Source organism: Rattus rattus, chromosome 16, assembly GCF_011064425.1.
Source record: "Rattus rattus isolate New Zealand chromosome 16, Rrattus_CSIRO_v1, whole genome shotgun sequence".
NCBI classification, from domain to species: domain Eukaryota; kingdom Metazoa; phylum Chordata; class Mammalia; order Rodentia; family Muridae; genus Rattus; species Rattus rattus.
Window position 1 is genome coordinate 33,623,874 of NC_046169.1, and position 21,076 is coordinate 33,644,949.

Here is a 21,076-nt window from a genome sequence, read left to right on the forward strand (position 1 = left end):
CAACATGTTGGATGAAATTATACAAAGTGACTCTATCTGGCCCTTGGTCTGTTGTTGAGATTGTGTGTGTGTGTGTGTGTGTGTGTGTGTATTAAAATATAATTTGATATATAAATGTTTAAACACATATGTTTAAGATTTTCACACTTACATTTTGTGTGGCCACGTGTGAATGCCAAAGTATGTGTGAAGGTCAGAGGACAATGTGTGGGGCTTTGTTCTCTCCTTCTACCCTGTGGAGCTCAGGAATTGAACTCAGGCTGTCAGGCTTCTCAGCAAGCACCCTTTAGCCAATGAGCGTCTCGATGTATTCTGGAGAGCATGGAGAACCTGTGGATCTGTTTGTGGCAACCGCCTGAGAAATGACTTCATGAGTTGAATAATGACGTGTGGACTCCTGATGTCCTCTGATGCACTGGATCCGTGCGTCCTGTTGCAAGGCTGTCTGGATGGTGGTCAGGAAGCCCACTTGTCCCCACTGCCACTCTGTGCTGTGTTGGTACCAGGGGAATGTCCCCCACCTCTAGGATGCTCTCTAGGATGCTCTTGAGAGAGAAACCGGTGTGTGTGCGTGCGTGCGTGAGTCTCTCCTCTCCATTTCAAACACCAAACCCCCAGGGCCTCCCAGGCCAGAAGGACACTGCTCTGCTGAGACTCACTGTCAGGATGGAACTGACCCCAAATAACCTCCTGCAACTGGAGTGAGGAGGGGGCACAGGTCCCCGAGCCTGGAAGCTGGGGTTGCACGAGCCCAGGATGAGCCATATCTAGAATAAATGTAAACAAGGAGGGACTCGGTGTCACAAGGAGCTCTGATGGGGCTGATGCATCCTGAAGGGGACGGGGAAGGTGGGGGGCAGACGAAGGCGCTCACGTCAGTGGGCCCAGCAGTAGGGGCAAGCATGTTCCGGGGAAGCAGGAGCAGCCCACCAAGCTTTAAAAAAGCGACTCTGCAGGGAGAAAAGGCCTAGTCATTCCCTGTGAGGCAGAGTGAGAGCGAACTGGCAGAGCCCCGGAGGCTTCATTCCCAGGACCCAGGCGCGAGTTCCATTTCCTCCGGGCCTTACCGAAGGGTTAAAGTCATTTTCATTAAAATTTAAATTCCGGCAGGCACCCTCTCCCTCCTTCCCCGTCCTTTGAACGTTTTTGACTGGCAACCATTTCATATTTCAATCTCAGCAGAACAAATTGAATTAGATGTTGAGCCTGAGCTCGGCTCTGTTCGGCAAAGCCTGAGTGCGCAGCCCCAGCTGATCCTGCCCCAGCCATCCTGAGCGGTGGCTGTGGCTGCAGACTGCGGGGAGGGTACAGGACGAGGGGGGTGGCAGAGGCCAGGGGACACATGGGGGCAGGGGGCTGTCTTGCACCTGATTCGAGCATTTTCTTAAAAAAAAAAAAAAGACTTCTTTTTATTGATGTGTATTTCTTTGTGTGCCAGACTGAGTGCAATTGCCTGTGGGAGGCAGAAGAGGGTGCTGTGTCCCCCGCAGCTGGAGTTGTTCATGTCGCTGCTGGGAACTGAACCTGGGCCCACGGAAAGAGTGGTACACTCTCTCCAGTACCCCGTGTGTGCATCTCAAGGCCCTGGACAACTTCTGGAGTCCAACCAGCGAGGAATGCCATGTCTCAAGGAAGACACCCACAGAGGCACCTGGTCCTGGTTTGTCCTCAGGGCCAGGGCCAGCCCCAGCCCGGGTTTGATGAAGGGTTTGAGTCAGGTCTTGCTGATTCTAAGTTCTCCACCTGCAAACAGGGTGCCTGTTCTGATATGGCTGTCCTTTACTGGAGAATGACAAGATGCTGTCCCCTTCCTGTCAGGGTGCCCATGTTATGGCCTGAGCTCAGGGTTCATGGCCTCTAGCCTTCGCTGTAAGCCAGTGGCCAGCAGGATGAGGCAGGCTCCATCTCAGACCTCCATGCTGGACCAGGAGTCCCAGCTGGGCTCTCAGAAGGACTCAAAGGCCTAGAGCGGAGGAGACACATGAGGGTACCCACATCCCAACCACCAGAGCCTGCCTGTGTGAGGAACCGCGGCGTGGGTGATGCTGAGTCTCCTGCCTCTGGCTGCTGGCCAGAAACTATCTCCTCCAGGCCCTTGCTGGACCCACAGGCTTGCGAGGCTCAGGGAGACCACAGGCCTGTCCCACCCCTCGTCTCCAAGGCTCCCCAGCTGTGCAGGGCACTGGCTGTGTGGTGGGGTGGGGTCAGAGGGAGGTGCATGTGGAAGCCAAAGGTTCACTGTGTCCTCCGTTGCTCTCCACCGTTGTTTTTGTTTTTTCCCTCAGGTCTCTTACTCAACCCTGAGTTCACGGATTGGCTAGGCTCACCATCTGAGGACCCGTTTGTCTCTACCCCAGAAGAGCTGAGATGATGGGTGTACACTACCTTGCCTGTCTGGCATGGGTGCTGGGGACCTGGACTCAGGAGGCTGGGGGACTCAGAGACGCTACCTGCTGAGCTCTAGGGCTTGGAGGCCAACCTGGTGGGGCACAGGCGTGGACCCTGCTCTGGGGACATTTACGCAGTTGTCAGATTGCAGCTTTCTGCCCTGGGCCGTCCTGGCTGAGGTGCTGTGACATGTTGGTGCACCGTGAAGGGGTGGGTCAGTTTCTAATGACCCACGGCAACATGGGATGTGGCTCCCCATCCCCATAGTCCAGCACGGCTGTGGAAGGCATCAACTTGACCTCTGTGCAGAACCATGGTAGAGGCTGCTGCAGGTTGCCACCTAAGTGACAAGTGACATCGGCAGTAGAGGGAGGGGCAATTCTAGGTTCTGACATTTATTGCTAAATTTTCAGCGCCCTTGAACTATAACAAAGTACCCTCCCTGCCCACAGAGTGTACCCCCAGCTTTGATAACCGGGTGTAGGGTCCAGGCCACTCTGAAAAGCAGGACCTCACGCCCACAAAATATTCATAGGCCAAGACTCTCACAAAGTCGGAAAGCCTGGCGCCCAGAGTCCTGTCCAGCGCACCGTCAGCCCTTGGTGACAACAGCTCTGAGGTGAGAGTGCTGTCTCCTCAGGTCTTCCTGGTTGGATGGCTGAGGTTGGAGGCAGCCATGACAGTCACCTGCACTGAACAGACAGTCCTCGAAGTCGAAATGAGATGGGTCTTAGGCTTCTTGCTGGGGCAGGACGGTGTTGAAGGACTGTGGCCTTGCTCTCTGACTGATGCCATGTCCTTCTCTGGCCGACGGTGCGTCAGTGTTTATGGAGAGGTGTGCTAGGCTCTGGTGTGGGTGAGGCCTTGGTGGGAGTCCCAGGGCCTCCACTTGAGCTACAAGGGCTGGCAATGGTGCTAGCGCAGCTCAGCCTGTGAACCTGGCATCAGGGCTCGGAATGATGCATCATGAGGACCAGGAAGGGGCCCTGCTGATGAGGTAGAAGGGTCCCCAGCTCCACTGGCCAGCAGTCCTGTAGAGGGCAAGGCAGGGTTGCAGGAGCCTGGCTGGGTGGGGCCTGGTGGCTGGTGGACGGGGCTGAGCTGTGGGTCCCCACCCAGACAGCAGCTCATTCCTGCTGGGAGCTCTACAGTGGCTGTGCACCCTGTCACTCATCCTAGAATCTGCTCCTCAGGGAAAAGGGGCCAGGGTGTGGCCAGCCATGCCACAGGAGGATACCAGGCCTAAGGTCCTTATGGAGTCACTCACAAGTGTTACCCAGTGCAGGTGCTGGGTCAGCAGCCGCTCAACACACCACTGGGGCGGAGTCTGCAGAAGAGTTGTTCTCGCATCTGGTACTTGCCACGAGCTTTTGTTGCCTTTGGTGCTGACCCATGGAGACCTCCTGTAAGGCACTGCCCGGCCCCGGGGCCCTGGAGTCACACACCCTGGCAGTGCCAGCTCACAGCTGGAGAGTTTCCTCGCTGTCACTGTCGTCCCCATCTTCCAGCTGCTCCAGGATCCCATCCAACACTGCAGACCGCTTCTTCTTTGGGGGCTCTGTGGCAGATGGCAGAGAGAAAAGACCCCGAGAGGGTTCAGCAGTGAGTGGGGGAGGCAGAGGTGTGTGGGGCGGGCACGAGGAGAGAGCAAATGGGGGATGAGCCAGGGAGGAGTGAGAGAAGGAAGGGAACAAACACAGCTCTGGTCAGTCCAGCCTCAGCAGGGCACCTCCCTGCCTCCCACAGATGCTGCTCACCTCTGTCTCCCTTGCCACAGGGCAAAGGACCCACTTTAGGAAGCCAGTGGCCCACCTGACGGCTGCCTCCTCCCTGCCTGCCAGAGGCCTAGTCAACCCAGGCAACTGCTGGGCTGAGGCAGAAGCCAGTTTCATTTCTGTGCCAGCGATGAACTCAAAGTTAGGTGCATCGCTGCAGTGCCCAAGGAATCCAGAGGGGAATGGGGATCATAGCAACGAGGATAGCTTTGGAGGACAGGGGTTATTTGATTTGGGCTTTGATGAGTGCAGAGGAGTTTTCTAAGAGGAAGGCACAAGGGGAGGGGTTTAGACACACGACTGTTCCATATGCCACTGATTGAGTACCTACTGTATGCTAGGGTACTAGTGTCCTCAACAACCCCACAGACAAGGAACCTGGGAGGCTGGCTCTGGGCTGCTTGCCTCACCAGTCCTACCGCTGGTCTAAGCATCCATTCACCAGTGAAGGCCTAGTTTGTAAAGAGGCTGTCCACCCTCATCCCTGCCTTCAGGATACTCTTAACTCCTTCTGGGAAGCCCTCCGAATGCAGCCACCCAACCCTTTACCTCACGTGTCTACCTGGCAGCAGTCAACACCATGTGGGCAGTGCACCTGGCTCAGGCATGGATGACCTTGGCTCCTTCTGGGGTGGGTCCAGAAATGCCTCTCATCTCATTCCTTCCATATTTAGGAGGGTATGGACCCTGCCCTCCATGGTGGTCCCTGGCCTGGCCACTCTGGCCCTTTCCCCATCAGCTTTGCTCTTCCCTGGGCTCTCCCACACCCTAGCTGTTCCTGCTCTAAGGAGACCCGGGCACGTAGGCAGCCCTCTGTAGCTGCCATGCCACTTTCTGAAACACCCCCAGGCTTGCAGAGCTCACACCCTGGTCTCTTTTGCCCCACCCATCCCTCCTCTACCATGCACCTGTTTGGGACTGTGTCCCCGTCCGGGGCTCCTATGAGACCCCTAGGCATGAACAGAGCTGTGCTGCCTGGAGACAACATGGGAGGTGGGGCACTGGCTGGGAGCTGAGCTCTGCTAGTTCTGCCCATCATGGCCAACTGTGGAAGAGGAGGAAGCGGCCTGGCTCCCTGCGGTGTCCTCTCCTCACTCTGTGCCTCATGCCCGCTGCACAATGGCCTCAGGAAATTGGATCGTGGGCAGGTAATAGGGCTGGAAATAGACAACAACAAAACGGGCCCAGCTGTATCTGGTGCTCCTCCCGCCGCTACTGGGTGGGGATCCAGGACAGACTGGCTGGGGAGAAGCCGCAGGGGCCCGGCAGGTGTCCCTCGGGTACCCTTGCTGTTTCAGAGCAGACCCCAACCTCCAGCACAGACCCCTTCTGCCACTACGATGGTCCTCCCAGCATCTCCATGTTGGGGACAACAGAGGGGCCCTGTCAATCCAGCTCTAGAGCCCATCCCCCTCTCCTGCAGCACCTCTGCTGTCCTGTGCCTGGGGGAAGCCAAAGCCGTCATACTGTTGGTGACCAGTCCACAGGACCTGGCCTATCCATATCCCTCTCACCTCAGGGCCTTTGCCCTGCCCTGCCCTGCCCTGTCTGGAATGCTCTGCTGGGCCGCTCAGGGGCCTCATGTCTGTGGTGAAGTATTCCTGGGTCTCCCCCACAGTATCCATATGACCTTTGGGCTTCACTGCTGTTTGTCTCTTGCTGGGAGGTAGAGATGCCTGCCATGCTCACCCCTGTGCTCCAATGCCTAGAACTGTCTTGGCACCTGGCGGCCCTCAGGGAATGTCTGCTGAGAGACTGACTGAACAGGGCCAGGTATAACAGGGCTCAATGGGGGTCAGGTTCTGCCAGGAGGAGCAGAGAGAAGAATGTTTGAAGCCAAGAATGGTTTCCATGAATCCCCCGAGAAACACACACACACACACACACACTGCTCTCAACACCGGCCTGGGACCCCAGTCAGGAGCCAACTGACTCCTGGCTAGGACCTTTGAACACTGCCCTGCTAACTGTCCTCAGGGAGGAAGCCTTGGGGCAGCTTCATGGTTACCTATTGCCCTTCCCTGTGCTCACGGCACGAGCCAGGCTGTCTGCTTGGAGCAGGGTTCCTTATCCCACGTCTTTGTCCACGTGCTGAGCAGCTGCTCTCTGGAGCGCTCAGAGGCAAGGACCACCTTTATTCCCTTAGCCGCCCGTTCGCCTGCCTGGCAGTGGATGATCCGTGCTCTGCCTCTAGGGAGCGCTGTCTCTTGTGACATGCGACTGCCACCCTACAACCCTGGAGCCCATGGGTGCAGACTGTGCTCTACGACTCCTTCCACTCCCTGGCATTAGTGATACTTGGAGGACCCTTGTGTATGGGCCACTCCACCCCGTCCCATCTAGAGGCCCCAGAGTCCCCACAACAAGGAGCCAGTCCCCTTGAAGGCCTGGGCTCCCGAGGCTGCCCTGTGACCTCTGCCTTGGCTGATTCTCTGCTTGGCCCAGTGTGAGTGATGGGCCATCGGCCACCTGCAGAGCCAATGGGAGCAGCCCAGGGCTTGAGGACCAACCAGCAACTTCTTAATTGCAAGCTAGAGAACAACAGTGTCCAGGAGGTGCTAGGGGCTGGGACACCAGGCAGTGGCCACAACTCTAGAACCTCAGACCAACAGACTGCTATCACCAGTCATGTCACCCCGAGCATGTCACCCCTGCTCTCTGCCACCTCCTGTGGTGGCTGTGAGGATGAAGGAGTCAGAGGAAGGGATGGGTGCACTTACTGATGGGTCGGGCTGGTCCACAGCCAGGGATTGGGGTTGGACACCCCCCAGCCCCCCTCAGCCCCCAAGGCACCCTGTAGGGCGACTGGGCCTGCGTGTATGCTGCCACCCAGCCCCCCGCTGGCCTGCCTCCACGAGGAGTGCCGGCTCTGCCTGGCAGGAACAGCTGTGGAAACCCCGCTTCCCCGTGTCGGAGGCCTCCGTGGGCCTTCACCAAACAAACACAAAGCAGAACCCGGGGAAGGTGTGAAATAAATAAACGGAACAAGCCGTGCATTTTCCTTCCACGGCGCAGCTGCTCCTCAAGATAAACAACAAGTGACTGTCACCAAACATCAATACCGAGAAATGAACTTGACAAAAAGCTCGGCCGGCCCCCAACAGCCCCCCAGTCCTGCCCCCTCCCCCCCAACCTCCAAACACCCACTTCTGCATTTCTCCAGTTCCCACCTAATGGTTTTATTTTTCAATTAATTCCTTGACAGAATGCCAGCCCGCATCTTTCCCTTCCCTGGCTGGCAGTGTCGCCTGCGTGGAAGGCATCGGTGGGCGGGGGACTGCGGGAGGACAAGAGAAAAGGGCTCCATGGGAGGAGAGGGAGGCTGGGATGAGAGCAGGGCTGACAGGAAGAAAGAATGCTGGAAAGGCCCCGTGAAGAGGAAGGCGAGACGGAGGCCGCCCAGGAGGGGAAGCCAGTGGGCCAGGAGCAGACCCTGCGCTCTGGCTGGAGGCTGCGTGCAAGCCAGTTGCTTTCCCTGTCTGGGCTCAGTTCCTGAATGAAGACGAAGCTGTGAGCACCAGCTGCATGTGCTGGCCATGCCTGGAACCCCAGTACCCGGGAGGCTGGCACAAGAAGATGCCCTGAGCATGCTGGTCAGAGGATCCCGTTTCAAATGCAGGGAGTGACTAGCCACAAAGCCTTTAAGACTTTGGCTAGCACAAGGGTGAGCTCTTAGTTGCCAGAAGGCATGGGCCAAGGTAGACAAGTCTGAAATGTACCAAGTGACTACGATGCCAGCACCCAGCAATTGGGGCTGGGCTGCCATGGGTAAGCCGGGACACAGGCAGGGACGGGTGTCTAGGTGCCTGTGAGGTTGCTGCAGCAGGCGGAGTATAGATTTTTCTTCTAGGAATCCCACAAGTTGGATACAAAATTCCTGAGCTCTGGGGAAGTCCTGCGGGAACAGACGGGCTCTCCTCATTGTGTTGAGCTCACTCTGGGCCCTTTTCTTCATACCACAGCCAAGCCCCAGGTCCCACAGACACTTGCCCTGCAGCAGAAGGCATCAGCGCCACCCTCAGGGTCTTGGCAGGAGACGAGGGAGCACAGTGAGTCACGGGGCAGAATTCACACAGATACCGACCCAAAGCCCAAAAGACCTACCTCAAAGGGCAGAGTTGTATTCAAATGGCCCACGTGGGCAGTGGGTTTGCTTCTCACAGACACACTTTCCACTGTTAATATCCCACAGTGAGGGACCTAAATGGTGGGAGGTTGCTAAGTGGCCATAGGCTAACTTCTCTCCAAATGTCTATCCTGGTTGTGGGTCCAGAAACTGGATTAGTCCTGTGCATGGAGAGCCCCAACCTCCACCATGCTGGGCGTAACCCCAGGTAGGGGAAGGGTACACGCTGGCCTGTAGGAGTGTGGGCTGCAGGGGCTGGGAACCTCCTGGGAGGGCGGCAAGTGTCGAGGTGAAGGAGACTTACTGCAGAGATAGCAAGCACAGGCTGAGGGGAGCTGAGGGGAGGAGAGGAGGCCCTGAAGCCCTGCTCGGCCTGGAGCCTCATTTTCATTACCACCGTCTCTTCTTCCTGGGTCCAAGCAGAGATGACATGGAGAAACATGACGGTGGAATAACACGGAGTCGCAGCGTTGGGAGAACCATGTGCTGTGGACTGCGTAACGGGGAGTGCACGTCTCATAAATGCAAGTGGCTCTGCAGGCTTCCGTGTGCAATGTAGGACCAGGGTGGCCTAGATTTCCTAAGACTGGCTTGAACCTGACTTCCAGGTCAGATCTTCCAGTGGCCAAACAACGATGAATCCAATACTGCTTTGTGTTCACATGTCGCAGGCGAGGCACCGATGGCTCAGCTGGTGGCCTCCAGTCTACGTGCTTCTTGCTGCCTATCCCAGGCACTCAAGGCAGTCACTGAAGCTGTTTCCTTGGCTTCCTCTGGTTGGGCCAGGATGCACGTCAGGTACGCTGGCCAGCCTGTACCTTCTGGGCTCTGGGGCTCTGGGCCCCGCCCAGGATGGTGGCCAGGCCCTGCCCCTCCCACACCGCCCTGCGGTACTTCTGTCAGTTTAATTCTGTGATCGATGAGAAGGAGCAGGCGAGATGGCCCGGCACAGCTGGCTTCCCCGTTAGCCCTAGCAGGGATTCGTGGGCTTGCCGGCGACGGCTGAGTGAAATGTTTGCAGAACGCACAGAACACAAGTCAATAACAATTTATTGGGATTGGGAGCAGGTCCCTTCCTCGCACGGACAGTTGCTCCCAGGGGAGGGTGGCACAATGTGCAGATATTGTCAGATCGCTTGGAGCGGGAGGCTCAGGTGTGTTGGGGGGTGAGAGGGAGGCAGGGGGTGTGGCTGGGCCACACCTGCCCCAGCTGGCCCCAAGGACCTGCAGGCTCCCGGTATACTTTCACTGGGAGTCGAAGTTGCTGTCTGGAGGCCCCTCCACTGGCCCCCATTTATCTGCACCTTGGCCAGGAGCTGCCTGGGCTCACACGGTTCCACTTTGTGAGTCTCAATTCCCTTCACCAGCCGTGGCAACCAGGGGTGAGGGATAAGTGTCCTGACCTCTTGCGGCAGGAGCCATTCCTGCAACCAGGAGCCAGGATGAAAGTCCTCTTGCATAACCCATGCCCTCCTGGGACCCAGAGTGACAGTCTGGGGTGTCCAGAGGAGGGGCTGACATAACCTGGTCTCTGAAGAGTGAGAGGTGCCCAGATGAAGGGCTGAAACATAAAGCTTAAACAAAACCCCCATCTCCAGGGAGCTGGAATGAGGCACAGCCAGGGGATGTTTTGAATAATAAACTCTGACTTCACACACTTGCTTGAACTTCCCGCCTATGATTTCGAAAGCCCGATGATTAGGTCTTCGCAGTTCAGATCAAGGAGGCCCATTTGCAGGGGCTGATGGGGGATAACGGGCTCTTGTGGTCCCTGGTCTTTCAGAATCGTGCCATCCTGCTGCTGATGGAGGTGTGGAATGGGGGTGTGTGGAAACGCCGGCAGGCTTTAAATATCATCTGTATGCTGATAACTTCAAATTTATATCACAGCTCAGCCTTCGCCCGGGAGCTCTGAACTCATCCATCTATTTGCTAATATCCCTGGGGCATCCTGGCTGAGGTCGAAAACCCAGGTTTGCTTAGCACCTGGGCACCACCCTTGTTTCTCCCCTGCCTTCTCTATGCTGCTCTGGCCAGCTCCCCCTTCTCCTAACACAGCCAGTGTCCCAGCTGTTCTCTACCCTGCAGCCTTGGCTGTGGTCCTGGTTACTGTCTCTGGATGACCCCAGTGTGATCCCCAGGCCTGGTTCCAGCGCCACCCACTGCAATCCCACACAGCAACAATAGTGTCGATTTATGAGGTTAGTCCATGTTGGCCTTCACTTTAGTCTTCCGGGGCTTCACAGGGCAACATGAGCAAAGTTAGGCTTCCTGCCACAGCTGGCCGGACCCCTGCTGGTTTTCCTGTCTGGTTTCCATTCTCTATCCTGGAGCTCCAGTAGTAAACACCCTTCTGCCCCAGGGCCTTTGCACCTGTGGGCCCTTGGGTTTGTAATGTTTTTTCCACAGGCCTTTGGCTGCCTGGTTCCTTGCAATCACACAGAAAAGCTGGCTTCAAGGGAAGGCTTATTCTAGTTGCCACATTAGATGCACCCCTTCCCTTGTGGTATGTTGTAGCATCCACTCTAATTTTCTTCAGAAAACCTGCCGCCGACAGAACTTCGATCCTTCTGATCCTTATAGTTTGTGATGCTCGCCCCTCTCTCTTATACAAAAACCACCTCCATGAGGGAAAGAAAGGGGGGAGAGAGAGAGAGAGAGAGAGAGAGAGAGAGAGAGAGAGAGGCCAGCCACATTCCAGGAAAGCTTACACTGAGGCCGCTATCTGGAATGTGTATGCATGCCAACTGGGATGGACTCAGGAAATGTAGGCATCGTAGGACGGGAGGAAATGGAGTGTCCGTTTACAAGGGCCCAGAGCTGTATGCTCCTAGGAAAGTCAACAGCTGTCTCTGGGTCTGTCTGGTCCTGTAACACTGGACCTGCCTCTCTCTGAGTGTGCTAGGCTAACGTGCCACCAGGTATGCACAAGTGCTAAGTATTGCTGCTGCACAAAGGCCCCTGACAGAGCTCTCTCTGGCTTCCGAGGCCGAGCTCATCTTTAGTAAGAGTTTACGAGGCAGAATCTCTGCAGCAGGACAGGGCTTGGAGGACCAAGGTGAGAATACTAGGCTCCAAGCAGGGTCTGTCTGCATGTCTCCAGTCTAAACAACTCTGGGCTGGGGTAATGGCTCGGCTGTGCTGAGCCTTGGTGCCCATACCTAATGTGAAGGTGTCTGCAGTCGGCACCACGCAGGACCCAGAATATGCTAGATACTCTGCTAACATCAGCTACAACCACAGCTGGTTCTAACAGGGCTCATTCATCTGCTCTGTGGACAGTTATGAAGCCGGCTTTATTCTTGATGCAAGGCTAGTTAGGGCATAAGAAGGGGGCTGTGTCCTTTGGAGGGTCTGTGCATGCATGTGTGTGTATATATGCGTGTGTATATGTGTGCCTGTATGTATGTGTGTATATAGTGTGTAAGAGAGAGAAATGCTACAGGCCTGGAGGTGAGGTGGTGGGCTGATGGGACAAGGGTGTGGTTGGGGCTCCATCCCTACCCTGTGAGGTTAGGAGGGTGGCTCAGAGTGCCAGGCCACTGAACAGAACTCTTCCTATCTGTGCCGAGGGCTCTTGCTGTGTGTGCTCTCTGTATGGCCAGCGTTGCCAGGCCCGGTGGGCAGGGGATAAGGCGGTGCAGGGATGGCGGCACTGCGGCCACTTGCTATGCTGCTCATGCCTGAGCTCCTACTCTGGAGGTGAAAGTTGCAGCCGCTAACCACAGCCCATCAGGCCTCCCCAGCTGGAATAAGACAACAGAGGGAAGCCAAGCCACGCTCCTGGCTAAATGAAAGCCCGTGTGCCGTGCCTCCCTGGCTGTGAGTGCTTAAGACAGGTTGGGCGGTGGATGGCTTCCCAGCCATTCTATTCTGCCGTCTGTGCTCGTGGTACCGTGGCCTGCCAGGCCCTGAAAGCTTCGCAATGCTGCGACCCTGCTGGTTTGTAACACGTTCAGAAAGAAAGGGACGCAGCTAGAGGCAGACTTTCTTCTTTCTTCCCCTCCTGAGCACTCTTTTCACACCCCACATGCCAGGCAGAGAAGAAAACCACTTCACCTACTACAGGGCCAGGGGCTGGAGACCAAATATCTGATTCCTGACCGGGAAGGGGGATTGATGGGGAGGGGGAGGGGGAATGGCAGGCAGAGAGCAAGAAGAGGGGGAGTTGGAGGGATGAGGATGGGGAGAGGACCAGACTGGGATAGTCCAGGGGGTGTTGAGAGAGGACAGGAGAGGAAGAATGGACTAGGGAGGACAGCAGCCTTCCTCCCTCAGGCACCTGTCCAGCATTAATGTCTCTACTGACTCAGGGTGACTTTTTCTTGTGTCCTGGCCTGTACTGTGGGCTTGCCGGGGGGGGGGTCCCCCAAGCCCAGCTAGGTAGGGATACTGAGGTGTCAAGTCATTGCCCAGGGACTGCGGACAGCATGAGGCATGCCCCATGGGGCAGACAAGGGGGTGGGGCTTAAAGCCAAGCTCCTCTAGACACCAGTAAGTGGAAAGCCTGCAGTGGGCTGATCCTGGGCCTCCTGTTTGTGCCAGGCCCTGTGCCCTGGCCGGAGACTTGGGGGCACCAGGCTTCCTCTGTTCTCTGCTCAATTACATCCTCCTGAACTCAGCTTGGGAGAGTGGCCAGAAGAAGTCAGGTGTCACCCCCCTGGAGCCACAGGACCCCAGGGTGCTGACACCCTACCTTGTGTTCCCTGTGAAGATGGCAGAGCTGAGGCTGAGACCCACCAGGGCCACAGAGCAGATAACAGAGCAGACACACACACATGCATACACATACACACAGACATACATACATACAGACAGACACACACACAGACATACATACATAGACACACACACAGACATACATACACACAGACACATACAAACACACATACATACAGACACATACAGACACACAGACATACATACACACACATGCACGCACGCACATGGACACACACACGTATGCACGCATGCACACACACATGCACATGCATGCGGAATCAAACCTAAGGGTGATGACCGAATCGGCCCATGCAAAGCCACTGTCAAGAGAACGACTAAAAGCTTAGGTTTGAGTTCCAGCTGTGTTATGGGTGGCTGGTACCCCTTAATAAGTTTCTTGCCCTCTCTGAGCCCCTTCTGATCTGCTAAATGGGTCAATGACAGCTTCTATCTCCCTGAGTCCTGACAAGGCCTGACAGGAGAGGCTGTGATGGAAGGGAACCTGTGTCAGTTAGCCTGAGCCACAGTTCGGCTGACTCCCTTGACCCAGGAACTGTGTCCCCACCAACCCTCCCCTGTCAGTAGTGGGCTGTGGGAGAGGTGTGGCCTGTATGCAGCCCAAAGGCAGCCTTGTGGGGCCAGAGCTTCCAGCCGTCCGCCTGAGGTCTGAGTACGTTCCTGGCAGTGTTCAGGGTCCATGCCAGAGCTGGGCACAAGTCCCACTCGCCCTGGGCTCTGCCAGGGCCCTGGAGGCTCAGAACAATGCGAACTCTGACACAAATGAGCTAGTACTTTTCTCGGCAGGGAAAAGGGCAGAGGAAAAAGGGGGCCCAGGGCCCTGTTCTGAGGACTTAGCTGCTGTGCACATGTGCAGGACAAGGTGAATGGTGGGGCGCACCGTGTTCCTGGGGCATCTGCATACCTGGCAGCCTTGCACTTGCCAGGGGGCCTGCAGGTGACATGCCTGGCAGGTGTTACAGACATGCATGGTAGCCTCAGTACCTATGGTCATCATGGGGCTGCTGGAGAGGCAGACACAGGGTTATCTTCCTCAGTTTCATTACTACACCTGCCTAGTGGGGCCGGGTGGCTGTGAGTGGCCACAGAGACGGCTCTCACACACCAAGCATTAGCTTCTGCTGCATCCTTGCGCCTGGGAGGAGATGATGCAGAGCTCAATTTATTGAAGGGTCCTCTGTCCACACAGAGCACAAGTGCTGAGCCCACAGTCTTGGAGGCCTGGGCTGGGTGGTGGAGTGACCACAGGGAGGTGGGCCCTGCCTCGGGAGAGTGCCTTCCACAAACATTTGCCGACGGGTGCATTTGGGGCTGTCGATGCCTGTCAATGTAGACAGGTTCTGTCTGCCCATCAGGACTTGGGATCGTATTGAGCTGTGAGCCCGCCACTGAGTGCACACAATCTCCTGCTTCTCTTGTTTTGCATTTGCTTGGGCTAGAAAGCTCTGAGCCCTGGAGAGGAAGCCCGGCACCATTCAGAGTCGGAGCTACATGGGCACTGGATAGGAATGGATCACTCCAGATACAAGCACGTAACGCACTACATTTGCCACGAGTGGGGGTGGGGCGGCTGGGCCTGCTCAGAGTAATAGGCCATAAGATTAAAAAGAAACCCAAGGGCTGGAGGGATGGCTCAGTGGTTAAGAGCACTGACTGCTCTTCCAGAGGTCCTGAGCTCAATTCCCAGCAACCGCATGGTGGCTCACAACCATCTGTAATGAGATCTGATGTCCTCTTCTGGTGAGTCTGAAGACAGTGACAGTGTACTTATATATAATAAATAAATAAATAAATAAAAAAAAAAAGAAACCCAAGCCAACCAACCAACCAACCAACCAACCAACCAACCAACCAGCTGGCCAGCCAGCCAGCCAACCCAAACAGCAGCAGCAACAACAACAAAACCAAGAAAGTACAGGGTCAGAGGCACAAAGAAGACATGGAATGACCAGAGCCTGGAGGGCAAGGCAGGGCAGGGCAGCAGTTATGGAAGCAGCATCAGGCCTTTGACCAGGGCACCCATGTCACTCGGTGCAAGCAAATGCAGAAAGGAAGGTGCTGTGTTGATGTGGAACAGCACACTTGAGGGCACAGGGTTCTCCTTAGCTTGGGGAGAAGTGACCTCTGTAAGAAGTATGGCGGGCAGGTGACATGGCTCTGGCAGACCGTTGAAGGGCCAGGGTTTGTGTTCCAAGGCTAAGGCCTGCTGGCTATGGTTAGGACTCCATGCCACCTCTGTGGTTTTTAGCACACTGGTCAGGGACAGTCTCCCTGGATTGCTCATAACCCTCCAGGACAATGCACCCTATAGTCCTCCACTGCCCCTGGCTCCTCATTCCAGCTCTGTAGACAGAAAGCTCATAGCAAACACCTTCAGGGGACAACAGCAGTCTCTGAACTTGGAGCTAGAATACCAAGGGCCCCAGTGCAAGGATGACAAGGTAGGAAGAAACTGCCTGCCTCTTGAGGTCACAGCACCAATGACTACAGACAGGGCTGTCCCAGCCCAACCCAGAACCTGTCTGTCAGCAAGTGGGAGGGGGGACCTGTTCTCAGCTGGGTGGCTCAATGGCAGCTGCCTTGCTCTGCTTTCTGGAGACCACTGTGAAGATACTTAAGGGAGGTGGGCTTCCAGTTCAAGTCTTGACATCCTTGTGAGGGGTACACACCCCACTACAGATGAGGCTCAGTGATTCCAACCCCACAGACCTCTGCAGCTCTCCCTGAGTCCCTCTACCCCTCAGCACCAGGCATAATGGGCCTCCTGTTTTTCAATTTTGGGGACCCTCAGCCTGGCTTACTCACGAAAGGAAGTGGCTACCTTCTTCACCTGTGTCCACGGCCCTGCTCAGTCACTATGGTGTCCCGAGTGTGAGGACAGCAGGGCTCAGGAGGAGGGCAACAATCTTTAAGACCACAGTGTCACCTTGGTGAGTCAGCTGTGAGCACAAAGCTTAGGCAGGGGTAGACAGCTCTCAAGAACGGCATATTGGAACTTGGTGACCCCATGGTTCCTAGGGCCAGCCTCCGGGACCCATTTTGAGTACCCCTGGGTTTGAGGCATCCTTTTTTGGAACCTGAATTGGAGACTGTAATATGAACAGAAAAGACAACGGTCCTGCCCTTCTTGCTTGCCTGGCCCCATTGCTTTACCTACCTGCAGTAGACAAGGTAAGCCACCATGCACATGGCTGTTCTGATACAAGGTGGCTTAAAGTGGCAGGTGACCTTGGAGCTGCACCCAAGTGAGGGCAGTGATCCAGGTGGTCCCTGTCCCAGCTCTCAAGCCCAGAAGCCCCAAGTCAGCCAGGTGAGTGCCAGGCCGCTCCTACCTTGGAAGTGTTTGGCTGTCTTCCTCCTTAGGGCCTGCACAGTCACCTCCGAGTCTGCCCATTCCAGAACCAGCCTGCGGCCGTACAAGTGCGTGCTATGACACAGTGCATTGAAGGCTTTCTGGAGGAGGGGGCAAGAAAGAGCAGTGCATGAGCTGTAGGTGTTCCACGCAGCCCCCTTCTGCCCTTGTGACTTTGGGTGTCTGGCGATGCTCCGGGGTGCTGTTGGACCATCTATTTAGTGAGCTATGTTTCAAGTGAAGGAGCAGCGAGCAGCTGAGCGGTCACTGCCTGGGCCAGGCGGGTCACCCGTTTCCTGGCTGGCATCTTATCTGGTATCTGTGGGGGGCGACCCCACTGACAGTGAGCCTCTCACCCAGCTGTCAGGTGGTCAGCCCAGCTGCCTAGTCACCAGAGGACGCGTGTACACTCCCTCATGGGTACCTGGTGCCTGTCCTCTGTCTGACCCCACTGTCTCCTTCCCAGTCCCATCCTTTCCACTATGGGTTTCTGTGCCCAGCTCAGCACCCCGGGCCTTCTTGCTCTGCCAAGCTCTCCCTCCCCTGACCCCCACCAGCATTTTCAACACTAAACTGAGATGTAAGCATATGGATTCCGGAACATTCCATCTCCACCTCAAGAGAAAGACATATTCTGCTACCCCTTAAGTCCCCCAATTCTTCTCCCAGCTCACACACACCACAAACCTACTTCCTGCTTCTGTGGATGTCCCAGCCCTGGGCATTCATCTGTTCACTAGACAGTACTGATCAAACCTCCAAAAACATGGCTGACTGAGGATCAGTGGCCTTGTGCAGGGACAGCCTGCTCCGTCTCTTCTGGAAATACCCCATGGCACTAACACGGGACTTCAGAGGCTAAGAAGTCTCTCAACTCTAGAGTCAACAAATCTAGGGCAAGGCAGACCCTGTGCTTCCTGTTCTTCAAGGTCTTAGGCAGGTTAAGTGAATCTTCTAGGCTCAGCATCTTGAAGCAGAAGGGTCAATGCAGCCAGATTTGGGACCCTGAAGAGGATCCAGGTGACTCAGTGTGGGGCCCACAGTTCGTCCACCTACCTCTCCTGTGTGGGGCATGCACACAGCATGTCCACCTACCTCTCCTGTGTGGGGCATGCACACAGCATGTCCACCTACCTCTCCTGTGTGGGGCAGGCACACAGCATGTCCACCTACCTCTCCTGTGTGGGGCATGCACACAGCATGTCCACCTACCTCTCCTGTGTGGGGCATGCACACAGCATGTCCACCTACCTCTCCTGTGTGGGGCATGCACACAGCATGTCCTACCTCTCCTGTGTGGGGCATGCACACAGCATGTCCACCTCTCCTGTGTGGGGCAGGCACACAGCATGTCCACCCCTCTCCTGTGTCAGCATGTCCACCCACACCTCTCCTGTGTGGGGCAGGCACACAGCATGTCCACCTACCTCTCCTGTGTGGGGGGCATGTCCACCCACATCTCCTGTGTGGGGCACACAGCATGTCCACCTCTCTCCTGTGTCCTACCTCTCCCTGTGGCACACAGCATGTCCACCTACCTCTCCTGTGTGGGGCATGCACACAGCATGTCCACCTACCTCTCCTGTGTGGGGCATGCACACAGCATGTCCACCTACCTCTCCTGTGTGGGGCAGGCACACAGCATGTCCACCTACATCTCCTGTGTGGGGCAGGCACACAGCATGTTCACCTACCTCTCCTGTGTGGGGCATGCACACAGCATGTCCACCTACATCTCCTGTGTGGGGCAGGCACACCATGTCCACCTACCTCTCCTGTGTGGGACATGCACATAGCATGTCCACCTACATCTCCTGTGCTCTCAGACAGATTCCCTGAGCTGCGTCCTTCTCTCCACAGAGCCCTAAGGTGTAGAGGATACTCTGGGGGCTCCTGGAGGCTGCAGAACACCCAGGCTGACAGCTGGAGGAGGGTGACATGGGACCAGGAGAGGAGCCTGCCTTCCTCACTGTGTTGATGCCTAGAAGCACTCACTCACCAGTCCAGTGAGGGCCAGAACCAGCCACTGTCCATAACGTGACTGCTATGGTTGGCACCTTGGGAGGTGACTGTGATTGAAAACAATGGCTGAAGTGACCAGGCAACACAGGAGTGAGATGACCCTAGTGTAAAGGAACTGGTGTCAGACACTGCAGCACTGTGTAGAGGAGGATGGGGCCCAAGGTCTGTGAGTCTGTGGGCCGCCGGATGACGCCTGTGGACAGCATCTGGGAGGGAGGCAGAGGTCACACATTTTTCCAAGCTACCCTGGTTTTGGGTCCTGTAACTGCCAGGCTGTGTACTTCTGTTGTATAGGCTGCAGGACATGTGAAGAAAATAAGGCCACAACCTAGCTGGGTCCCGTCCTGTCTTGGAAAGGGTTCAGGACTTAGAGCAAGCAGTGACGGCAGCGCCCAGCATCTATTCAAGACAAGCAGAACCTGGAAGGATGGGAGGGCTCGGCGATGAGGGGAAGGTGGGAGGGAAAGCGCTCAACAGCCAATGGAGGGAAGGCTTCCACGCTTTGTTCTCCTCTGCACCCCTTGAGAAGGGCCAGGTGCAGCCCCCACCCACCACATACACACACTTTTTTTTTTAAGTTTAATTTAGAAGCCTCTCTTGACTGCCGGCAGAGCCCCCACCATTTTTTTCCAGGCAGATATAAAAATGCATCTGGCCCCCGAGCTGAAATGGCTCATTCTGAGCTCAGAATCGCAAGTGCTCAGCTGTCGAGGGAGGCAGGGAGACGGCAGGACTCGGGGAGCCGGGCGCCTCGAGACCAAGAAAGGAACTGGTGGGGAGTCTGATGAGGGTCCCTGAGGAGCTGCATCCTGGGGACATAGCAGTCTGGGACAGCCATGGCTGCATCTGGTGGCTGCTCTACCCTCACTCACAAAGCAGGAAGAGATCTTGCTTGGCAGGGAGGCCCAGGCGAGGAGCTGTCCCAACCCCAGCCTTTATTTTCTTTCTCATGGTTTTTTTTTTTTTGTTGTTGTTGTTGTTGTTTCTTCAATCTTTCTCCTGCCTCAGAAGGCCTGGTGATGTTTCAGTTCCCTGCAGGAGCTCCTAACAGCCTCTCCCCAGCTCTCCCTCTCTCTGTACCCCTCTGGCACTTTATTAGCTCTTCATGCAAAGGGCTTCCCATACTCAGAGTGGGTATGGGGACTGTGGTTCTGCAGCCAGGTTATCTCAGTTCAAATCCCTTTCCCATCACTTTCAAGCTGTGTGATCCTGGCCAAGCTGCAAAATGTCTCTGAACCTAGGCTGCCTGGAATTTCAGAAGGAGTAGCAGAGAAGGGGGTAGGGACACTCAGGAAGCTATTTACTCACGGCTTAGAGCACTGCCCTGTGGCACTGCTGTCTGGTACACCGTCATAAGCCACTCCTCAGTCTGCAGGAACCAGAGTGGAAACAGCGGCGTCTGCCTGCAAACACTCTTATTTTTCTAGAACACAATATGGGGTTCTCCAAAAATAGCAGAGCCCTTCCCAGCTCCGACTGCTGAGGGCTGATAGACACCGGGTCATGCTCCGTGTGCCTATTTCCTGAGCTACAGTGTGGTGTCCTCAAAGCTTTCCTCCACAGGGTGGGTGGTACAGTGACTGGAGGTTAGAGCCAGCCTTGGGAATGCAGTGAACTTGCTTAGAGAAGAGATGACGTATGCCTGAGGCATCTCAGGGATGGATGAGGAGGGAGGGATGATCCCCCTTTGAGGAGCTTTTGAGCTGGGATAGGGGCACACCCGAGAGGCATAGAAAATTCTAGGTGCTTCAGCAGGAAAATGCCAGCCACCAGCAGCTTCTTCCAGATACTGGACCCCATAGAAACAAATGCTTTGCCACCTCGCCTGGCTCAGGGAACTTGCCTCTGCCCAGGCTGCCTGGGCCAGTGTCCTCTAGGAAGTGTAGTGCTGTGGCTAACCGTCTCCGTGGTGTGGCCCAGGGAGCCCCCAGGTTGGACAGGTCTTCAGCCACACAACCCCCGCATGCTTATTCCACTGACGGGTCACTAACTTCAACGAGGGCAACTGAAGACCCACTATGTGCTCCATCTCCTCGGGCATTGAAACTGTGGCCGAGTCTGTGAAGGCCCTGCGCCTGGCACACCTAGTCTGGTTTCTAAGAACCATCACCCACCTACTGCCTCTCTGCCTAAACCCGAAACCCTAGAGGAAAAGTCACCCCGTCCCTCCCTTAGCCAGCGCACTGCTCTCGAGTGAGTAACTACTCAGGAAAGCAGAGTCTTCCTCTGTCGGGGTTCTGGAGAGCTCGTCTCCACCCTGGGGGATGGTCAGTGTGACTCTGCTTTACCCTGTCACAGACTTTCAAGCCTGCTTTGGAACACGAGGACACAGCAGGCACAGCTGGGACCTGGACACAGGATGGTGACCTGGACTTGGTCTGGCTTTATTTCTAGCATCCGCTGCCTTAGTCCCTGCTGAGTGGACTCTGCAGCCCACTTGCTGGCACGGGAGCTGCACCAGCCTTCGCCCTGGCCTGTTGGGAAGCCTACGGCCCAGAGTACAATCGGAGGGACCGGAGGTTGACACAGAGAATGACAAAGAAAGCCACACTCTGCCACCTCCTGGTGGCCAGCACCAGCCACCCTCAGCTCCTCTACACTGCAGGAGCCTCCTCTTGGGGCCACAGCCAGCGCTGTCCCTGTTTCTACAGATGGGGCGTAAATAGGAGGCTT

General features: G+C 56.0%; 1 protein-coding gene across 1 annotated transcript in view; it reads right to left on the reverse strand.

Annotated features, from left to right (window-relative positions):
* Positions 1-2,767: 2,767 nt before the first annotated feature.
* The window catches only part of Rbm19 (RNA binding motif protein 19), an 84,860-nt gene continuing 66,551 nt past the window's right edge, over positions 2,768-21,076 (reverse strand). Inside the window, 2 exon segments of the mRNA XM_032886848.1 lie at positions 2,768-3,946; positions 16,362-16,482. Coding sequence (XP_032742739.1) covers positions 3,849-3,946; positions 16,362-16,482 — 219 coding nt within the window. The 3' untranslated portion in view covers positions 2,768-3,848.